Below are 22,802 nucleotides of genomic sequence, written 5' to 3'. Positions count from 1 at the left end.
ATTTACTGGTTAGGGTCCAAAGATGAGGAAAGAAATAGGCTTTATCAATTTAACAGAATAATGATGATGACATTTTTGGTTTACATGAGTATGGAGGTAAACTGTCTGACCACAGGTACATAATACTGAGCTTAAATATTGGAGGCATCACACCCTACTTATGTTGAATAAAAAGCACCTTTCTTTCCAAAAGCTCTACCTGTCCAACAAACGCAGAGAAAGCTTTGGTACTGTCACGGCCAGCTGCTGCTGAATGGTAGAGATTCACCCATTCCCTCAGAAGATACTCTGCCTTCTCCCTCAGGCCTGGAGGATCATCGTACTCTGAGGCTTGAGAGATTCCAGAATGCATCATAAAGTTAGGGCCTCCATGAGCACGATCAATCATTGCTTCATAGTTGGATCGCACTACTTCCATCAGCTGGGGCAATCTAGTACAATAAATCCAGAGTGAAAATCAGTCTACTCATGGTTGTGACTTCACAGACATACAGTTGGACAATTTGTTTATTTAACAGAAACCACTTTAGTGATTTCCATACATAAACAAAATTATCCTTGGGTTCTTCTGTTTACTCATGACCACATAACATGCAAAAGACCAAACTTGGGTATGCCACTTCTTGACGCGCCCCCCCCCCCCCCGCCCCCGCCCCGCAAAAAGTGCCAGTTGAAATGGAGCTAATGTTCATGGTCAACAAATACTGACAGTTTGCCTACCCTGTGCCATGGTTTATTATTTATCTTATCAACAATTCTTTGAGATATTTTACTTCTATTTTATTTAAGAAAACATAAATCAACTTGCCTAAAATCAGATTTTAAAAGTGCCCTAAACACAGGGCTCTTAATATCAAGTCTAGTACTGTGTGTACTACATGCTCTATAGCAAGAAGCCTTGTCAATTAGTTAAGCTTTCATACTTCAAGGGACAACATCAGGCCTCATTAAAGTTTTCCCACATATTGTAGGTACAGCAGTTGTTAACAGGTATTGTTAGTAAGTCTGCACATTCATTTCTAAAGCTCCTTCATAGACTACATACACAAAGATCCCAAAACATTTCATCCTCACCCTTCTGGAGCATTGCCTCTGGAGTGAGCATTAATCCTCATGAGAGTTTCAATGGTGTGGAATAGATCTGCCTCAGTAACATGAGCAACACTCCTTTCATCCACCAATAGGATTTTTACCAATTGCATAGCAAATGCCACGGCCATGTAATTTAAACCATTCTCCATTGACTGGCAACACAGAAAGCACAATGTAAGATAGACAACACTTAAAGCAAACACACTTCCCAACTACCAGAGTCTCTTTTCCTTTTTAAGAAACTTTCTTCGGGACACTGGGGTGGCTCAGTGGTTGAGCCTTTCAGCTCAGGGCATGATCCCAGAGTCCCAAGATCGAGTCCCGCATCGGGCTCCCTGAATGGAGCCTGCTTCTCCCTCTGCCTATGTCTCTGCCTTTCTCCCTGTGTATCTCATGAATAAATAAATCTTAAAAACAAAAAACAAACTTTCTTCCATACCTGAGCTAGGTGAAGATCATACTGCTGCATATTAACCAAATGATTGCGAATGAGCAACTCCACTGCTTCCACATTATATTTATACTCATCCCGACATTCAATTAGGCACCTAGAAAAATTATGTCTTTAGAGAAAAGACCTAACCATACCGTATCAAGTAAAATAACCCGTTTTATCCAATTGTAATTTGTTCCAAATTAAGGATGCTTTGAGAACCAACTGCAAATTAGTATCTAAGGTTCAAAAGAGCCAATAATGAAGTAGAACAGACAGCCTAGTGTTATAACTCAAGTTTTTCTTTCAAAGCCTAGAAAACAAAGCATTCCACTTAAGACACTGAAATATTTATATATGAACACCACTGCTATGAAATCATCGAAACCTTCTAAAACCAATGATCTACAATTTATCCCCCAATGCAAGGTACTGGTTTTCCATACTCATCATGTGTACCAAATGGGAAAAGGCCAACCAATCAACTATTCTCAGTACTTAGAATTGGACAAATGTCCCATTTACCTTCTAGAAAAAGGAAATCTCTGGACACAAACAGGGCATGTATGTTAGAAAGCACTCCAATAAATAGTACTCTTCTAAGATGGCTACTAACCTTGTGATCTGTTTGTTACACCACGGAGACCCATATGCCCGGCCATCTTGAAGAGCTTTTAACACCAAAAGGTGGCACTCCCTGTAGCGCAGCAATAGGTCAGCATCAGCACCACTTGTGGCATCTAATAAACCCTCTACAGCCTATGGAAGAAAAACAGTAGTCACAAACATGGAAAATACAGGACTCGCGGCCCAACCATCAAAGTCAAAAACCAAACCTTAACAAAAACTACAACATAGCTTCTAAAGCCTCCATTTAACAATGCCTGCACTCACCAAAATGCTTTTCACTTACCCTAACACACACAACTCTTTAAATTTTATCTAGTTTATATTCAGTGTTCTACACAGGAAATGCCCCACCATCCCTACAGGGTGAAAATCCAATGTTCCCCACCAACCCTCCCAACATCACCCAAGTACTTGGATCAATCTATTTCACCAAATCTAAAGTGCTATCTTTTAAAGTTTCTTAACTATATTTTCAAAAACTCTTAATGAAAAATTTCTGTCCCATTTCACCATTGATGACTGTCATGACTACATTCTAGAGAAAATTACTTGCCTTATTACCAAACAGAATTTGTTTTATCTGAATTCTAAAATCTTAGGATAACTTAAGGAGATGGTGGTGTGAGTCACTATATTTTAGTCTCTTCTTAAAAGTAACATTTAAGGGGATCCCTGGGTGGCTCAGCAGTTTGGCGCCTGCCTTCGGCCCAGGGTGTGATCCTGGAGTCCCGGGATCAAGTCCCATGTCAGGCTTCTGCATGGAGCCTGGTTCTCCCTCTGCCTGTGTTTCTGCAAACCGCCCCGCCACCCCCCCGCCGTATCTCATGAATGAATAAAATCTTTAAAAAAAAAAAAAAAAAAAAAGGTAACATTTAATAACTAACCTTCTGGAGCAATCCAAGAGCAGCTATAGCATCCCGAGAGTTTCGAGATAATACTACAACCTCCAAAAGACTTCTAAGAGCCTGGGCTTGAGGATTCATGGCCAAAGTTGGTGGGATGGCATGCAGGTGCTGCTCCAATTCTGTAATGCACTTATCATAAATCTGAGCTACATCATCTGTTGCCCAAGCTTGCTGTTTTACAGAAGGAGACAACCAAAAAGGAAAATTTTAAAGATTTTTCGTGCAGCAATTAAAAAGTCATTTAGTATGTTTACTCACTGAATTTTTTTCTCATTGAAACATAGAAGGGTTCTCTTCCTTTCCCCTTCCTGAACTATTCAATCTTAATAACATTAGGTGGGGCAGTGAAGTGCAAGGCAGGGATTGCCAGTGGGGGTGGGTGGGGGTGGGGGGGTGTATTTCATTTGACTGAGGAAAACCCATCACACAATCAAGTAATTAAAGCAAGCAAGATAAATAATGGGATAGGATACAGCCTAGGAAATTAGGTAATCCAAATCATGGAAAATAGTATTCAGTCCAGCTATCAAAGCCTGATAGAATAACACAAAATCATTTCTGTGATAAACCTATCAAAAATGCACTATCTAGATCTATTCCTGAGAACATATATTGGACAAACCCAAATCAAGCCGTTCTAGAAAATAACTGGCCTATAGTCTGTAGAAGTCTTGAGATCATAAAAGAGGAGGAAGAAGTGTTCTAACAGACCAACCTGGGGTGAATTTAAAAAATATAACTAACTGAAATGTGCAATTCTGAAATAGGGCCTTTTACTATAAAAAAGTGATACTGAGACACTTGATAAAACCTGAACGAGGACTAATTAAGTATCAATATATCGGTGTTAACTTCCTGATTTCAATGGCAGTACTGGCAGGAGAATGTCTTTTTAGATAATACAGACCAAAGTATTCAAGAGTGACTGGGACCTAAGGGTCAGCATTGTATATTCAAATGGTTCAGGGGGAAAATGTTTCTTCCTATATATTCAAGTTTTCTGTATATGACTATTTCAAAATGTCTTTACAAAACAAACAAAACCAAAACAAATAAAAACAGGCGAAGCCATGTGGATCACCCATGTAAATTCCTCTAGTTAGGCCAAACATGAAAATCAATTTCATGGGGGGGGGGGTGTCCCCCATATGCCAGTGCTGAGCTGATACAAAGAACAGATATACTCAATAATTGTGGGGTTAAGTTTTCCTCCTAACTTAAGCTCACAGGAAGCAAGTGATAGGTTAACAGATAAAAACATTCAAAGTAAAATGTAAAACACTCAATTTAATCCCAGGCAATGACTTACCTTCATGGGTTGAGCTAAAAATCCCGTGGGCTGACTTAAATCATTTGTGGGCAAGAAGCCAGGCACATTGCGTGCAAACTCCTCATAAACAGCCAGCTGCTTTGGGTCCACACCACCAACCTGGAAAGAAGAAGAACAATTTTGACAGGATCCTCTTTACAGAACTGAACCCAAGTTTTTTGAAAGTGGAAAGTTTGCATAGGAATAATCACGGGGGTTCTGAGAGGGGACTGAGGAGTCACTGCAACATATTGACGTTGTGTGCATGACTGAGTACGGTTTGCACGCAATTCAGTGTTTCCCATTTCCCTGATTCCTGTCAAGAGTCCCCTTCATTGATAAATTCATTTGAGTTTTTCCACTGGAAAATGCTTCAGATTGGACCAAAACAAGTCCCAATTCTCCAGTGGAGCTGGTAAAATTATCAGATTTCTCACATGATCTTTTCATAGTAAGTAACTAGCAATAAAAACTTAAGTACCAGAAGGAAAGACCAAGTTGTAAAACCAAACAAGGACATGAACTCTTTATGGTAACACTTCAACCAACTGGGAGGTGCATACATCTAAGGTTATCCTTTTTTTTTTTTTTTTTAAGATTTTATTTAATTATGGGGGGGCGGGAGGCAGAGAGAGGCAGAGGCATAGGCAGGGGGAGAAGCAGGCTCCATGCAGGGAGCCTGACATGGGACTCAATCCGGGGTCTCCAGGATCACACCCTGGGCTGAAGGCGGCACTAAACCGCTAAGCCACCTGGGCTGCCTCTAAGATTACCCTCTTTAAATATATACGTATTTGAAAGATTTTATCTTTAGGAAATCTTTTAAAGTAAGTAACTTTAAGTAATCCCTCACATGAGGCTTGAACTCCATCCCTAAAGTCAAGAGTCACACTCTACCAACTGAGCCAGCCAGGCACCCCCATCTAAGTTATCTTTCATGCCTTCTCCACAGGTAGCCTTCAAATGATATGCTACTGAGGTAGGATCTGTCTCAGAAATATACAACCCCACTGTCTTAGTGAAGAGCTTAAGCAACAAGAATAGAAAGAAAACAAAGATGGTCAGAGAAAGACAAAGCCCCGATTCTCACTTTCAGCCTGATTTGCTCTGGCATCCGCTCAGCTTGGTATGTTAACACAACAGGATCACAGTACCTGCGCCCTTCTTGCCTAGCGTGTTTTCTCAGCTCAAATTCCTGCAAATAAAAAAAGTCACTGAGGTTCTTGTTATGAGGCATTTTCTTAAATAGAAAAAAAAAATACTTAAATGGTAAATGTAAACACTTACAGTTGCTAATCTCTTGTCCATCTCAGGGCCCGCTTTTTCTACTGCAGTCTTCTGAATAAAACAGCAAGCTAATTCACAATTGTCCTGAGCTAACTGAGCAGCTGCCTGATCCATCATTTCCCTTTGTTGTGGGGATGCAGTCTATTGGAAGAAGAAACAAAAAGAAAACAATTTAAAGTTTTCTGTGGATGGTTAAGACATAAGAGTGGATGTCTTTCTGTGGATGGCAATACCTAGACAAATAAAAAAAACAAAACGAAACAAAAAGCCCTGACTCCACTTATGACTCATCAGCTGTGACCATGAAATAGCCTAATAATCATTTTCATCTGTATACAAGATGAAAATACTATTCACCCAAAACATTTTACTTATCAGGCTGTTCTGATATGCACAATACGAAAACAGTAAGCAATGAAAGAAAATATGACATGCAAGACTCAAAACAAATGAGTTACTGGAGTGTGTGCTTCTGCGTGTGTGTGCACGAAGTCACTTTCCAAAATTACTTTGTACTATCCCTATTCCAAGTGCTTTAATCTAAATTTTTAGTGATAAACAAGATTGCTAACTTAGACACTTTTTTCTATCCGTCACTTCCTTAAACCAATAAATATTTGGAGATCTACTATCTGCCAAACACCATACTGAGGACATAATAGTGAGCAAAAAACAAATGTGATGCTTCACCTCATGGAATTTACAATCTGAGAGAAAGGAAGGCATCAAACAAATGTGATATGCAAAGAAAAACTCTTTCAGACAAGAAATAAAGAATTGTGTACTACACCAAGAACATAATCAACGTACACGTAGGGCTGAGGCAAAACTGTTTTTCAGGTTGGTAGATATGCTCATTAGCAAAGGTTCCCTGCAGGTAATCATAGCCATTCCAGCTGTTAAATTACGCATCATGTGATGAGCTGCTATTCGCATTCGAGATTCCTCAGAATCCAGGGCAAAATCCTTCCTGACTATTTGCTCACAAGTAGTCATGGCAATCTTAATTGATCGATCCACCACAGGATGGACCAGCTCCTGGACAGCCCGTTCAATTGCCTGGCGCACACACTGCTTCAACTGTGGATGGGCCTGAAACAACGGAATCTAGGTGGGGAAAAAACAAGTTAAGTCAACAGTTGTTTAAGACAACCCAACTTTCATCGGTAATCACACCCATGACTTTTGGAAGTTACTACAAATTAATCATTAACTACCAGTGTCTACCTTAAATTAAGCAGTGAAAAACACAGGAAATAGAAGCTAAGCTACAAAGAGAGTAGTATTCAGTATACCTTGTGATATGTGACAATAGATGTATCTTCAATTTTTTTAAAAAAGTCTAAGACAGATGGGCAAATTTTTTATTATAGGGTACATTACATGCTTGCTTAGTTAAAATCTGTGGCTTAAGTACTTTTTTTTTTTTTTTTTTCCTTAAGATTTATTTGAGAGAGAAAGAGAATCTGTCCAAGCACATGAGCTGGGGCAGAGAGGGAGGGAAAAGGAAACTCCCTGAGAGGGGAGGCCAACACGGGGCTCAATCCCAGGACCCCAAGATCATGACATGAGCCAAAGGCAGATGCTTAACAGACTGAGTCATCCAGGCACCCCATGTAGCTTAAGTACTTTTTTAAGGTTTTATTTATTTACGAGAAACACAGAGAGGGAGGCAGAGACTCAGGCAGAAGGAGAAGCAGGCTCCTCAATCCCTGAATCCTGCTGTGAATCACACCTAGAGCCAAAGGCAGATGCTCAACCACTGAGCCATCCACGCGTCCGTAGCTTAAATACTCTCTTAAAGAAAGTAATTTTTTTAGTTGCTTGGAGAATTGCAAAAAGAATCAAGTTTACAGTGAAAAGGATTTCTTAAAAAACATTACTACAAATAATTCAGAATAGCAAACATTTATACTACCATATGTTGAAAGCCATTTTGCTTTACTTTAAAGACTATTTACAATCTTTTATCTCAGGGAAACAAACTATGCCCTAATACTTCATCTATTTAACTAATGGCTTTGTAGGAAATTTTAAAAATATTCATGCTGGATACAAAAAAGTATTCAGATTACTGACAGTGTCATAAAGGGAAATCACGTTTTCTAGATCCAGGTCTGCCCCCTCTCCCCAAAACATAGTGCAGGGGGCAGGTTAAAATGATCTCTTTCTTTATGTCCTTAAGGGGGGGAGGGGAGGCTCGATGTATTAATGTTATTTACTCCTGTATTTGTGAATATTTTCAGTTTCTAAAAAACAAAGATCAGGGACCCCTGGGTGGCTCAGAGGTTGAGCGTTTGCCTTTGAGCGGTTGAGCGTTTGCCTTTGGCTCCGAGTGTGATCCTGGATTTTGGGATCAAATCCCACATGGGGCTCCTTGTATGGAGCCTGCTTCTCCTCCCTCTGCCTGCCTCTCTTTCTCTGTCTCTCATGAATGAATAAATAAAATCTTAAAAAAAAAAAAAAGTAAAAAATAAAAAAGACCATTATCATACTCCAAGTATCTGATTTTGAACAAGTGTAAAGGAGAATAAAAACCAGAAGATAATCATCACTCTGAACATACCAGAATAAAATACTACCTTTTAAAAATAGGAATCTTAAAAAAAAAAAAAAGAAAAAAAAATAGGAATCTTACAGGACTTCAAACTAAACTTCCTCCTATAACCAAGCTACAGAAATTTAACTTAAAGTATTAAGTTCCACTTCTAGACCCTTGCCTAGAGATTTAAATACACACATAGGAAACAACTCAGTTCAAACCATCTGCCAAAAGAAATGGCATAATGTAACGCTAAAGATGGCATGACAACGAAAATAAAGAGCAAAAAAGCTATGAACACCCCAAGGATCTTTTGATTTCTGGAAGGAATTCCTGGTGACTGTAATTATATTGCCAGCTGATTAATCTCGGGATTTAGATATGAGGAACAATACAGATGATACTCTACTCTTAGAGTAGAAAAAAATCCAAGCTGTACTACATAGCAGTTCCCAATTCCTGCTCTTTGCTAAAAATCCAGAAGAAGGGGGAAAAAGGAAAGGAAGGTGGCCAATTTATCCTGTCACAAAGTAGGAACTGGGGAATGGAGCAGTGTTTACTTACTGTTGGATTTAGGGTAATGTGTGGTGCCAGGCCTGCAAGGGAATAGACATTGATGTCGTGGTAGCTGTACTGAGGTTGTGGTGGAACCGTGGCTGTACAAGTGGTACTGGTAGCTGGTGTTGTAGAAGTTGCTAAATATTAAAAGATAAAACAAGAGCTAATAAAAAGCAAACTTCTTTACTGTAACATTAGCAGGCTATCAAGTGATTTTTCATTAGATTAACTAGATTTAGTTTCCTGGTGGACCGGAATACAGGTCAGATTTTTTCCACCCTAAATTACAATAAGAAAACTTCTGTTGTTTTAAAGATTTGAACAAAGTATGTAAAACTATGTCAGTGACAATGCCCCAGAGCAAGTAAATCAACTGTGAGGACATGCTGCATTAGTAAACCCAAGCCTTGCTGGATTATTCTTTGTTCCAGTCTAGGCTGTTGCCTGGTTTCATTTGGGGATTCTTAGATACTGCAGACTAAGAGAGAATGAAAAGCTAGTTTATTCTAACTCACATCTGAATCTTTCATTCAACACTCCCATAGCCCCCATACTTCCAATTTACATGATCCAAGTATAATAATTCACTCCCCATGCAGTCTAGTTGGTAGTCTGGCCAGCCTAAGATTTGAGGAATAACATAGACCATCATGCCATGCAGTTCTGAGAATTCAAACAATGTAAAAGATAATCTGGCTTATTTGGGATATGATTAATGATACTGAGTTAAGAATATTTTATGAATTATTAGATGGCTTCTAATACCTAAGGCAATGCCTACCTAAAACTAACTTTTCCTTAATAATTTAGATAGCTTACCAAAAAGTTTGTGAAATTTCAGCACCACATTATGTGGATATTTTTAACTTGCTATATGCATGAAGATGAACCATTTAAGAAGATTCTGGTAAGCAGAGGGCTAATTATCACACTTACTTGTGGTTGTGATGGGAGGGAGTTCTTCTGGCTGCTTGACATCTTTCTTTGGAGCAGAGAGTTGCTCATCTAAGTTCTTTAGGCGATCTTTATCCTTTAGGAGGTTTCCAGGTTTTAGCTCATTGATGTCTAATGCGAGGTTCTTACAGAGGACCTCAATTTCAAACTTCAAGTTTAACTGCAGGATTCAAATATTTGAATAGAATTGTTTTAATGTAGCTTTATTCACAACATCTACTGTTCTCACCCAAATGTTACAGTGCTTCCCTTCCCCCCACCAAATACTCTACCTTTCCTGTAAATTTTAATAATGTGAAGGCAGAGAATGCCCCAAAGGATAAAGCAGCCTTTAAATTTACCTTTAAGTCATGTTCCTGATGTAGCTCTGCTAATACATTCATAATTGCCATTGTCCAGGGGTTGGGTGGCCTAAAAACCTAAAGAAAAGCTACTATGTTAAGCTGGCCCCAAAAACCATTATTTAATTTGTATTATTTAAAATAGTTAAGCACTTATGTGCCCATAACAAAATCCTTACTTTTCCAATCTATATCATATTTTACGAAAACACCAAAACCAAAAGCCATCCATTAAAATCAGATTTAAAATAATGTTACCTTAGCCTCTCACACTGGAAATCCAAGTTTCTCTAAGACTGACTAAACTAGCTCTACATTCCTAAGAACTAAGGATATAATCTCTTGCCCTTTTGCTGAAACAAACTAATTATTACAAATTAACCATCAATAAAGTATTAAAATCTACTCACCACACTACGAATGCTAGATTCTAAGACTTTGGCAACAAAGGGCACTACATAGAGCAACTCCTGCTGTCCTTTTACATAAGCCTCTAACAGCAAAGATTTTACATCCAAGTCCTAGAATAAGAAAAATATTTTAAAAGTTGGGAATATACTTCAAAACCCCTCAAAAAGTACTAAAAGAAAGGTATCTTGCCAAACGGATTCCCAAATTAGGAATCAATATAATAAGACCCTGCCTTACAAAAAGGAATGACAGCCATCCCTTACTGGCTTGTGTTTATCCTGCTAAATAATGTAGGATCATAAGCATGCCACAATTTGATTCAAAACATGCGCCAAACTCTTACAAACACCCAATAATCATTAAAAAAATAGTACCAAATAAAGTCCAGATTTTTAGACATAATATGCTATATATGAACATTCTCAAGTTTTACGTAACCTCTGGCTGGAACTCACAGTGTGTAAGATGGGTTTATTTTTAGCTAGAGTGATCATTCCTAGCCAATGTCCCAAATTCTTCAGCAAAGAACGATCTGAAAAATTTGCTGCGGCTTTATCAGAGGTCAGGAGCACCTGAAATGGTATAAGATTAAGAAAGACAGAAAATGAGCTTAAGAAAAAAAATTCTCAAAAAAAGAAAAAAAAGAAAGAAACTCAACTGAGAATTCCACTTTATCCTACATTTAAAATGAGCCATCAATTGTGAGAACATGTCCCCAGAGTAGATCTATTCCATATAACTCTACAAAGGCTCATTTATAGTCCCAGAGAAAAGTATTTGAAAACTGATAATTTTAGCTAGGTTTGAAGCAGACACCCAATTGCAAATCTAGTTTTGAAGAGCAAACATTCAATTCAAATGATGATTAAAGCGATGCTTCCAAGTCCTTCAAGACAACAAGCATATGGAAAAACGTAACCACGTTCACAATTACCTACTGCAGTCTTTAGTATTATCCAGGTCACTATTTATCACTACAGAGAACTAAAACAGCTTTCTGAAACACAGTATAATAACACTTCTTTTAAAATTTCTAGAATAGCTATTTCATTAATTCTCTAGTTCTTAATTTCCAATGTGGGACATAACCATCACATGAATGTTTTGGGGCATGCACATTACATACATCTACTATAGGTTACCCCATAAAATTTATGGCTACAAAGTTATAATTTAAATTTGTTTAAAAGTATCTTGAAATTTTGCTTTAGAATATGTGGAAACTTTCACATCCCAATCACACTGCAATCAGATAAAAAAAGGTGATTATAGTTATGTTCCTTAACTCTATTCAGCAACAGCAGAATGGCACAATGTCAGCTGTGCAGCATAAAGAGCCAGGAATTCTTTTGCACTACAGCGTAACCAAGAATGGGGAAAATTCCCATCCACAGGTTTAAATATAGTGCTGATTCCTAAACCAATGCCCCAAGTTTTTTTTTCTTTCTTTTTTTTTTTTTTACCAATGCCCCAAGTTATGCAAAGAATAATTAGAGCTGTATGCTGCTTTCTTGAAACATTAATCCTCCTGAAAAATAAAATACCTAATTTTATGGAACAAGTGTTAGCACACTAGGAAATCTCTGACTCTAAACTGCGGAGAATCCTTCACAATAGCTATTCCACAAATAAGGCTAGAATATGTGGCACTTAAGAAGACATAAAAGGGGATCCCTGGGTGGCGCAGCGGTTTGGCATCTGCCTTTGGCCCAGGGCGCGATCCTGGAGACTCTGGATCGAATCCCACATCAGGCTCCCGGTGCATAGAGCCTGCTTCTCCCTCTGCCTATGTCTCTGCCTCTCTCTCTCTCTCTCTCTCTCTGTGACTATCATAAATAAATAAAAAAATAAAAAAAAAAGAAGACATAAAAGATTCACTGCAACATTGTCTTTTTAACAAAGTTATTATAAGTTATTAATCTTTCTATAAGACCTGAAAAAGAACCTGAGGGACTCCAGCTAAGAGCCTATTACATATATGAAGGGGAAAAAAGTTAAAGACATCAATAGAAGATAAAGATTCTAAATTGTGCATGGAATGATGAAAATAGAATAGTATAGCTACTTTCAAAATAAACAGTACACGTCTATAAAACTAAATTCTTTTAAAAAATAAATAAATAAAAATAAAAACAAATTCTTCGTGAATTTTAATTCCATATTTGAAACAAACCCTAGGGCAACTTTCATAAATAACCTAATATAGACAACATATAGGAAAAAAACAGCCAACCTATCCCCCAAAATTCTGCTTGTACAATCAGGTATTTCCAAATTCAGAACAGTAACGAAAAGAAATACAAGAACTAAATTTTACTTTGATGTTTCTGTAGGTCTCGTTCAGAACCATCTTATTAAATTCAGGGTTCTTCAGCGTGTCAAGGAAGTTTGAATAGAGGCTGTGGAAGTTTGGCTCAATACTGACTCTCTTCATAACCAGGTATTGTGAAACCCAAGGCATAAATTCTTCCTTCACAGTTTCCTTTAGTTCTTCAACCTAGCCAACCAATATGACAATTAAAAGATAAAATACAGTCTTGTGTTTTTTCCTGTGATCAATACCACAACATGTGGCTCCTTGCAAAATTTGATGCTAAAGCACCATGCTTTATTTGCTCCCCATATCAGACATATGCCATTAAGTATATATATTCAATTCCATGTTAGTACAATCAGTCATCTCTCAAACTGTGGGAGATAAGGACTAAAACATCTATGGCCGCTTTCAGCTTTAAAATTATAAAACATGAAGTCCCTCACCTCCATTTTACTCAACTCTCCATTTGACAAAAATTGAATAAATTATTAATGTACAACCTATCATAAACAGACCTAATGCCAAAACTTTTTTTTCCCTAAATTTCCATCTCCAGGAAACTTCTCTTCCAAAAGGACAATAACAGCTTATTTCCCCCTAATCAATTCTGGTGGGATTTTGAAAGATGGCATATGGATAATATCTCAAAAAATACTTGTTCAGGCTAATCTTACTGGCTAAAGTACACATTTCCAATACCTTATAATATAATCTTGAAAGGTAAGGATTTCTTATGCTTTGCACAAAGTCTACCTCAGTTCTTAGACACTTAATAAAAACTCTGAATGGTCTCTGGGAGGACATGAGTTGCGATGAGACAGAAGTGAAACCTTCCACCATGATGAGACCATTACTTCAAAAGCCTGTGAAACTAACTGCAAAACTAGTGCTGTTTAATGTCTACAAAAACCTTAGCCACTAATTGTATATCTACATTCTCCTTGTTTTGATTCTATCAACCTTTAAAGTATTACAAAGGGTGCAAAACATCAAGAATAAATCCCCCCAACCCGTTATGGGTAAGAATAGACAGCATTCATAATGGTATATAAACTATTACATTGTGCTCACCTTTTGGGTCATATTTGACTGTGAGAGATTATTGAAGATAAAAGCAATCTTCTCTTGGATATTTTCTGGGGGCTCTACAATTCTCTCAGTTTGATCTGTGGCCACAAGCAACGTGTCTATATTTGTAGTATTAATAGAAGGCTAAAAAAAATAAAGTACAGAACATAAACTGAAATGCCTGCTTGACAAATCCCAGGGGAAAATGTATACTGATTCCTTTAGTAAAAAAACATACACATGGTATATACACAACTGTACACTGGAAAGTGTTGGCAAAAATATATATTGAACTATTAATAGTGCCTGCCTCTGGGAAATCTGGGGAGGGGAGATAATAAAGAAGAAATGCTGGTCTTTACATTTAGTAGGCATGTGATATTTATATTAAAATTAAAATAATGCTCACTACTGGAGACATTACAACATAAAATACCCGAGAAAAGAAAAAAGATCTACTTACTGGCACATCTTTCTTAAAGCTGACTCCGGTTGGCCTGGTGACTGTAACCGTTTTAGCAACAGTGGTGGTTGTTGAGGTGGTTACCATCGTGCTAACCTGACCAGCAAGGGGAGCTTTTGCTGGAACCTGGGCCTGAGCCTGGGCCTGAGCCAGTGCAATACTTCCAGGGGTTGTAATAGAGCCCTGCATTTTCACAGGAGGATCTCTAGATTGTTGTCCATACTCAATATACTAGGGACAGGGAGAGGGAAAGACATTAAAAGACTTTACAAAAACTGAAAATTCAGAATTACATTCCCCTCACTTCTCAGAAGGGAGAAATCCTCAGACCACTCCTCTGGTTCATCTATATCCCTCACTCCTTGCCTCATTCTGGTCCATATTCATATATATATATATATTATACATAAGTAGATACCATGAACTCTTTAGGAGGTAAAATATTGGTATGTCTTAAAATATTTACAAGGGAACTACTCTAGAGAAGAACTTACAAAACAGCCGCCACCGATACCTTCATATATACTTCCATAAATCCCTTAATACATGTAAACTTTAACATTTTTAATTTCTATACTGAATTGATCTCTTTTATTGGATGCTGATGAGAAACCTAAGGCCTAAAAAAATACACTGTGAGTTACCTCCCAATAAAGCTATAACTACAAAATAAAGGAACACATTGTAGAAAGCCCAGCCAACGAGAGAGTAATAAGCAAGAGGGCAGACTTCTTTCAATTTCACAGACCACTCAACCACCTTTCCATACACAAATTAGAAAACTGATAGATGGTTCCTGATCCTATTTCCAGCAGTTTAGGCCTGAACAAAACAAAAAAAATACTATCCAGAGGTGGCTGGGTGGCTCAGTCGGTTAAGTGTCCAACTCTTGATTTCAGCTCAAGTCATGATCTCAGGACTGTGATATCGAGCCCTGCACGCATCTGGCTCTGAACTGGGTGAAGAGCCTTGCTTAAGATTTTCTTGCTCCCTCTGCCCCTCCCCCTCCCTTTCTAAACAAAAAACAAAAAACTATCTAGACATATAACTTTAATCAAAAAAGGACATTTTCGATGCACCTGGGTAGCATAGTTGGTTAAGCATCCAACTTTTGATTTTGGCTCAATCTCAGGGTTGTGAAATCAAGCCCCGTGTTGGGTTCCACACTCAGCAAGGCTTCTGTTTAAGACTCTCTCCTCCGCCCTTCCCCCCCAACCTCACTTTTGAAATAAATAAATCTTTAAAAAAAATAAAGGGCATTTTCAAATAGGAAAGGCAATTTCTGAATAAAGTATAACACTTTAAATTGACTAAGTATAGGGACGCCTGCGTGGCTCTGAAGTTAAACATTTTGCAATGTTCAACCTTCGGCTCAGGGTATGATCCCAGGATCAAGTCCCACATCGGGCTTCTTGTAGGGAGTCTGCTTCTCCCTCTGCCTCTTTCTGTCTGTGTCTCTCATGAACACATAAATAAAATATTTTTAAAAATAAATAAATAAAAATAAATTGACTAAGTATAGAAATACAAATAACCTCTCTCTCACCCTCTAGCTATTATCTTGTTAAGAGGGGTTGCTGGAGACCACTATTTTGTGTGATCATTTCCATGCCACTTCTCTTTGTCTTCACTTTTCCAAGGTCTATATTCCCAGATCTGAATTCCAAACACATTTTATTGTGGTAAACCTCTGACTTCTCATGTTAGTATTAAAAACTCTGCTTTCCTACATCGTACTACAATAGTGGCATATTCTCCCAATCCCTCACATGAATGAGCAATACTCGTGGCTCATATTAATATTTTTTAAAAGATTTTATTTATTCATGAGAGACAGAGAGAGGCACAGGCACAGGCACAGTCAGAGTAAGAAGTAGGCTCCTTTCAGGGAACCCGATTGCAGGACTCGATCCCGGACCCAGAATCATACCCTGAGCCAAAAGCAAATGCTCAACCACTGAGCCACCCAGGCATCCCACCATGCAGGAATTCTTAGCAATAGCACAAGATGTATATTCTTCAACAGCATTATAAAGCTAAAATAGCTGATAAAAACTTTTATTATATGAAGCAAAAGCACTAAGATAATCCAAGCATGACATTTTTCATGACCTATTATTAAGCTGCAAAATGGCAAATAGTATATATCCCTGTATCATGCCAATCATTAAGAAATCTTAATGCCAGTCCCAGAAATTCCAAAATCAAATTAAAATAAACTCTCCAACTAATAGATTTTAGATATTAAAGACACTTACCTCCTGTAAATGATGTGGAAATTGCATAAAGTGACTGATAGAAGCCAAGTGCTGACAATACTGGGGATAGTCCTTCAATCTGTCAACAAAAACATTTACTCATTCATTATTTCATGTAAGGGTCCTATTTCAGTTAAAATTTGATTACAATGAACCACTAAAATTACTATCTGGAAATAATTTCAAATGTTCATGAACAGGTAAATGGAAAAACAATTCACAGTTAATCCAAACAATGGAATGCTACTCAGCAATAAAAAGACACAACTACTGAAACATACAATACAGAATAATTTCAAAACCATCATGCTAATTCCAAGAATACTGTGCAAGGTTCTGCTTAAAGAACACTGGAAATACTAGAGAGAAATCAGATCAGTGACTGCCAGGGACCAAAGATGATCACAAAATTACAAAGGAGGAAACAAGAAAACTGCTTGGGAATGACAAAAATATACAGTATCTTCATTACGATAGTGGAGGCCACATAACTGTGTAAATTTTGCCAAAACTCAAAGAACTAAAAGCTAAAATGGTGACTTTCACTGTATCTAAAGTATATTTCAATAAACAGTAACAAAAGAACTATTTTAGTTTATACTTTTCCTACCACTTCTTTGGTAATTATAAAGAAATTTTTTCAATTCCTCCTCTTTTACTTCATACAGTTGTTAAAATACATATAATAATAAGGCATAACAAGAACTAGTTGATAAATGATAGTTATTATTTTTTATTATATTAAAAAAGAGATGCTTCAGGGGTGCCTGGGTGGCACAGTAGTTTAAGCACCTGACATTGGTTTTGGCTTAGGTCAGGATCTTGAGGTGGTGAGATCAAGCCCCAAGTTGGGCTCTCTGCTTAGTGTGGAATCTGCTTGAGATGCTCTCTCCTTCCGCCCCTCCCACTCTGGCATATGCTCTCTCTAAAATAAATTAATTAATTAAAAAAGAGAGAGAGAGAGAGAGAGAGAGAGAGAGAGAGAGAGATGCTTCATAGAAAACCTATTCACTCACCTATTTTTAAATCTATCTAGTGCAGCAATCCCAAAATAATACATTTTGGAACCAAAAGGCTTGCGTAAGGCTTCAAGAACGTATCGCAGGGCAAGACCTAATGCCATGTAAGTGACCAGTCCTTTTTCAATTATCCCACCAAACAGGCAGGCTGTTATATGTAACTCTTTATCAGGGTACTGGGGGAAAAATCGATATTCTTCAAATAAGTTCCTCAGCATACAGTTAAAGACTTCTCGTTCCCTCTTTATGGTAGAATCTTTAAACCTCTGTAACATTTCTAATACCTAGAAAAGGCAAGACAAAAACAAAACACGCATAAAGAAAACTATTATGGAAAGCATTCCTTACATATTCTTCAAAGAATTGTTAAAAAGAATATACTTTTAAAAACAAAATCTTTAAGGTTGGAGGAGGCTGGCTGGCTCATTTAGAAGAGCAAGCATCTCTTCATCTTGGGGTCGTGCATTCAAGCTCCACATTAGGTGTAAAGATTACTATAAAGAATAAACACACTTGAAAAAAATCTTTAAAAAAAGAATTGTTAAGCAAAATATTTAACAATACACTGAGCCTGAGATGAATGTTAAGATTTCAAAGGGTACATAGATATAGGAGAACATTCGGAACTGAATTTCTAAAAACTTCGAAAGAGATATTTACTTTCACATTTACATAAAGTATTAGAATACCCTAGACACTTACCTCATCAACAGACATAGTTGGATGTGGTGGGTGATTATATATTCTCTGAAAATAGCTGTTTGCTTCATCATCTATCTCTTTACTAAAGTGCTGATTTGCCTCTGGCCACACCTGAGACAAGTCCGCTGTTAGAACAGAAAGGCAACCAGTGGGCATTTCAACTTATTCCCCAGTCGCCCATAAAACACACAGGATAGCCAAAGAGAACAATACGATTTTAATTTTAAGGGAAAAAATGAAGAAAATGAAGAAATTATTAAGTGGCCATGGATCAATATTCAAGTATTTTAGGTACATATAAAAGATTTTATCAAAATTGTCTTGTGACTATAGTTCTTATTATTTCTTCATCAGGCTTTAACCATGAAAGCTCACTACATTCAAATTCACAATGCACTTACCCTTAACCTCACTTGCCATGAACAAGTCTTCACTACTTTATAATAAAAACATCTAACATGTAAGAATTACCAATGCATGTGCATGACACACTGATATAAAACACAAAGCATGCTACAGAACATAACATTCAGACAAGCCTTTCACACTAACATTTTCAAGTCAACTGGTATACTTTCAAATCCTGTATAATGAGTATTTTGTCCAAAAACACGGGTATTTGTAAGTAAATCACACTTATGTATTTACAAAGAGGACTTCTGACTTTGAGAGTTAACTTACATTAAAAACTGTTTTCCAAGTTACATCATACATGTTATATGGCAATATTTATTAAATATAAGGCTAGACATATCATAAAAGCTTTAACCTTAAAATAAATTGCTTTATAAACTGCCAGGCTGAAACAGAAATCTGAAATTCTCATGGCTGCTCCTGTATTGTTAAAAACAAAAACAAAAACCACCACCAACACAATTTTAGGGCAAGTATAAAATTTATATACATACATTTAAATTCCTAAAAGTGACTTTTTACAGTATTTCTTACTTTTAGAGTAATGCCCCTAAAAGATGCTACCTCTTACTAACCGTCATACTTTTCTAACAATCCAGATCAAAGGTGGAATGATACCTTAATTCATTTTAGTAACTCAAAGTTTGTAAAAAGTAATTCCTACTGATCCAGGAGGCACATCAACATATGGCCCTAGTAACAATATATTAGGATAAGTCAATATTTTTAAGTTAAGAATAAGTCAATGTTTATTAAGTCCACATAACTCTAGTGGCAACAAATTGGAAATCTAAAGAGCTTTATGTGCATCAGTCACACTTCACAATCACAGACAACACTACCACTTACAAGGTTTCATCTTACTCTGCTGGAATGTAGGCTGGTTCAATCCAGAGGTGCCCAGTTTCCTCTGTACAAAAGGATCGTTATTCACTGCAGGGAGTCCGAGAGCCCCAGTTCCTATACCAGTCAGGCTGCCTGTGCCAAGACCACCTACTAGAAAGAAGGAAAGCAGCCAGAAGTCTTATCATTACTCATATTCTTGACTTCACTTACATCACAGATACAGTATCTCATTTGAAAGAGTGATCTTTGTAAATTCCCTTAGAACGTCTAATTTTATAGAGAATCTAAATTAATAAAAGTAGATAAAAATGGACAATCCCTAAAATGTCATCAGCATTTAGAATTATTCATGAGTCTACTTTCTTAATAAGATTATAATGCAAATCTTTAACTGTATATTCTCATGTGATATGACAAATAAGGGAGTCAAAATAAAAGGAACTGATTTGCTTTTCTAAAGAATTTCATACTATCTTCCAGGTGGCATGAGCCGGGACTTTCTTATTCCTCTCAACTCTGGCAAACAGAATTCATAATAATTAGAACTATGCTAAGAAGTTATTTCCTTCCTTATGAAGGAAGTTAGCTTTGACTTAAATAAATCAACAATCAGGGCTAAAACCATATAGCAGCATTGTTAATTAGGTTACAGTCATACATTTTCAGTCCTTAAATTTTTGTACACTAAAACTTACACTCTGAAGATAAAAGATGCAGAGAGCTTAGGAGAAACAAATGGGTAAAGGAGAAGAGAAAAAATGTAATCTTCACTTCAATATAAAGTTCAAAGCCAAAATACTTGCAGTAACTGAAAAAGTTTTAGGGTTTTACTATCATTTTCAAGGTAGGTGAGGTGCAATGAAGCAGAACATATACCTCAATCAGATATGTGAAATATTTTCTACCTTTATTATACCAACCTTGAATGATTCATAAAGCTATGAATTCTTTAGCTAAACCCCCATCTTTCAGAGTGTGATTAATAGTTGTTACTGTCTATACTATCATTTGGTAATACAGAATCCTTACAATTTGAATATTATCATAGTATAGTTTTCTCTTCCCAGCTTTGAAGATTGAAACAGCCTTTATAATTTAAACAGCTTTCATTATCAAATTGATTCCAAACACTTTACCACACACTAAAGTGAAGTGAGATTTACAAATAATCTGCACTCTCATCAGCCACCACTACCTCCCCTCCCCCCTTACCTGGAAGCTGTGACGAAATTCCTCCAATAGCACTGAATGCAGTTGTCTGATTTGGGGTTGAAAGGGGTGGAAATGCTTTTGCTGGTGACTGAGGGGTACTGAATGCAGAACCCAAATTTGGAGGAAAACCCTGCATACTCTGGGTGTGAGGGGCAGCTGAACCACCTATACTAAGAGATGCCATTCCAGCAAGAGGGTCAATCTAAAGAAAAACATTATAAAAATGTATTAAACATACTTCAAGAACATACAGACATATGACACAGGTAAAGAAATCTTTAGCTCTTCATATAAAACTGCAAAACCCCGAGCAATCATGATGATACCTAAATCCTCAAATCAAGTCAACTGTGCTAGTTGTTTTTCTTACTGTATGACAGTAGGTTTAAAGAGTTAGCCTCTGCCAAAGGACCAGAGCCATAATATGAGGAATACAAAACTTCATGAATAACAGTAACATTTAAAAGAATTGCCCTGAGGCCATAGCACTAAGCACTTAATAGTGACACAGGACAATTGTTAAATAAGGTCTTTAAATTTTCCAATAAACCCCTTTACAACAGAAAGAAACTATGTTATTTAATTTTCAACATAATAAAAGTTTAGCAATTAGAAATAAATCTTTCAGTCAAAACAAATAAATCTACTCAAAATGTGAAGATCTTGAGGGTTGGAGATCAGCTCTAATTTAAAACAAACAAAAAACAAGGTATGCTATTTACCAAAAGATCTTTTAAAATATCTAATAACTGAACTTTCAAGTTTCTTAGTTTGTGGCATTCTTTTCAAACCTTCATGACACAGAAAATGGTAAACAAAATGCCTTTTATATAAAGTGGCCCCTGCGGAATCACTAAATGTTCTTTTTTTTTTTCTTAAACCCCAATCTGCCAATCAATGCAGATGAAAACAGAAGTAGAATATGTTGCTCCCAGAGAGAAGGGGGGTGGTTGGTGTCAGGGAGTAACTTAAATGTACCTTGTTTTTAAAAGAGCAGTTCAGTTGAGAGCTGAAGAGCCCCAGTTATAACAAGTCCTTATGCTCTAGCACTGTTGCTTGGCCCGTGAAGCTACAAACAAGACACATCAGGTTCAAAGGCAGTGCTTATTTCTCGAGTCTACGTTATTCTTATTTTAAAAAGCCCTTACCATTTACCTAAATAAACTGTTTTGCATCTTTCCTCTCAGAGTTATGTTCTATTTAATTATTAAAGTCTATCCTCAACTACAATGCCTATTTATGGATCTCCTTTAAAATGTAGTAGTGGATGCTAGACATGCAGGTATCTATAAGATAATAAATTTAGACAAATTTTCCTTTGAGAGATTACTAATGATGTAGAAGTTTATTCTATTCCAAGTCTATGAACAAATGCAGATGTACCAGTTGTAGCACTCATTTACCTGAACAGGAGAAATGGCATCTAAGCTGCTAGCACTAGGAGGGCGTCCTTTTGGCATAACTCCAGGTGGTGGCTGTCTGGCCTTGTTCATAACATTACTGCAATTGGCTACCATGGTGAGAATGGTTTCTGATAACTCCTGAGAAACACTCCTAAAGACAGAAGAAAAGTGAAAAGTGTCACTTTCTATTCCTCAGAACACCTAAATAAACAAATCTGATTTTTTTTTTTTTTTAAGTAGGCTCTATGCCCAACCTGGAGCCCAATGTGGGACTTGAACTCACAACTCTGAGATCAAGTCCTGAGCTGAGATCAAGAGTCAGATGCTTACCCAACAGAACAGGTACCCCAAACCTAACTTTCTTTTTTTAGGATTTTATTTATGTATGTATGTATGAGACACACAGAGAGAAGCAGAGACACAGGCAAAGGGAGAAGCAGGCTCCCTGCAAGGAGCCTGCTGCGGGGCTCGATCCCACGTCCTCCTGAGACAAAGGCAGACGCTCAACTGCTGAGCCACCCAGGTATCCTCCAAACCTAATTTTCTAATAAAGAAAACCTGCTAAAACATATAGCTAAATTTCCACCATACTCCATGTCTTTGCAACTATCACTAATCAAAAGGATTTTCTGAGCCCT

General features: G+C 37.2%; 1 protein-coding gene and 2 non-coding genes across 9 annotated transcripts in view; all 3 read right to left on the bottom strand.

Moving 5' to 3' along the window:
- Positions 1 to 22,802, bottom strand: part of CNOT1 (CCR4-NOT transcription complex subunit 1) — a 100,885-nt gene that overhangs the window by 15,297 nt on the left and 62,786 nt on the right. Inside the window, exons 17-39 of one of the 7 annotated variants that reach the window (XM_038530888.1) lie at positions 22,165 to 22,315; positions 20,762 to 20,963; positions 19,553 to 19,699; positions 18,290 to 18,414; positions 17,585 to 17,871; positions 16,569 to 16,647; positions 14,311 to 14,541; positions 13,851 to 13,991; positions 12,780 to 12,959; positions 10,918 to 11,034; positions 10,462 to 10,572; positions 10,052 to 10,129; positions 9,693 to 9,870; positions 8,763 to 8,893; positions 6,467 to 6,763; positions 5,657 to 5,797; positions 5,460 to 5,564; positions 4,370 to 4,489; positions 3,040 to 3,231; positions 2,142 to 2,284; positions 1,532 to 1,640; positions 1,075 to 1,244; positions 179 to 431 (exon numbers count right to left, since the gene is read on the bottom strand). In XM_038530888.1, the coding sequence (XP_038386816.1) occupies positions 179 to 431; positions 1,075 to 1,244; positions 1,532 to 1,640; positions 2,142 to 2,284; positions 3,040 to 3,231; positions 4,370 to 4,489; positions 5,460 to 5,564; positions 5,657 to 5,797; positions 6,467 to 6,763; positions 8,763 to 8,893; positions 9,693 to 9,870; positions 10,052 to 10,129; positions 10,462 to 10,572; positions 10,918 to 11,034; positions 12,780 to 12,959; positions 13,851 to 13,991; positions 14,311 to 14,541; positions 16,569 to 16,647; positions 17,585 to 17,871; positions 18,290 to 18,414; positions 19,553 to 19,699; positions 20,762 to 20,963; positions 22,165 to 22,315 (3,688 nt within the window). The remainder of the gene's footprint in view (positions 1 to 178; positions 432 to 1,074; positions 1,245 to 1,531; positions 1,641 to 2,141; positions 2,285 to 3,039; positions 3,232 to 4,369; positions 4,490 to 5,459; positions 5,565 to 5,656; positions 5,798 to 6,466; positions 6,764 to 8,762; positions 8,894 to 9,692; positions 9,871 to 10,051; positions 10,130 to 10,461; positions 10,573 to 10,917; positions 11,035 to 12,779; positions 12,960 to 13,850; positions 13,992 to 14,310; positions 14,542 to 16,568; positions 16,648 to 17,584; positions 17,872 to 18,289; positions 18,415 to 19,552; positions 19,700 to 20,761; positions 20,964 to 22,164; positions 22,316 to 22,802) is intronic. The other 6 variants (XM_038530891.1, XM_038530890.1, XM_038530893.1 and 3 more) reach the window with 6 other exon arrangements.
- LOC119870563 lies at positions 11,735 to 11,872 on the bottom strand. Its single transcript, XR_005356230.1, has one exon. It is a non-coding gene; the product is annotated as a small nucleolar RNA SNORA46 (small nucleolar RNA).
- On the bottom strand, positions 21,732 to 21,867 carry LOC119870566. Its single transcript, XR_005356233.1, has one exon. It is a non-coding gene; the product is annotated as a small nucleolar RNA SNORA50 (small nucleolar RNA).

Source organism: Canis lupus, chromosome 2 (assembly GCF_011100685.1).
Source record: "Canis lupus familiaris isolate Mischka breed German Shepherd chromosome 2, alternate assembly UU_Cfam_GSD_1.0, whole genome shotgun sequence".
NCBI classification, from domain to species: domain Eukaryota; kingdom Metazoa; phylum Chordata; class Mammalia; order Carnivora; family Canidae; genus Canis; species Canis lupus.
Note: the sequence above shows the minus strand (reverse complement) of the source record. Positions and strands in the feature narration are given on the sequence as shown.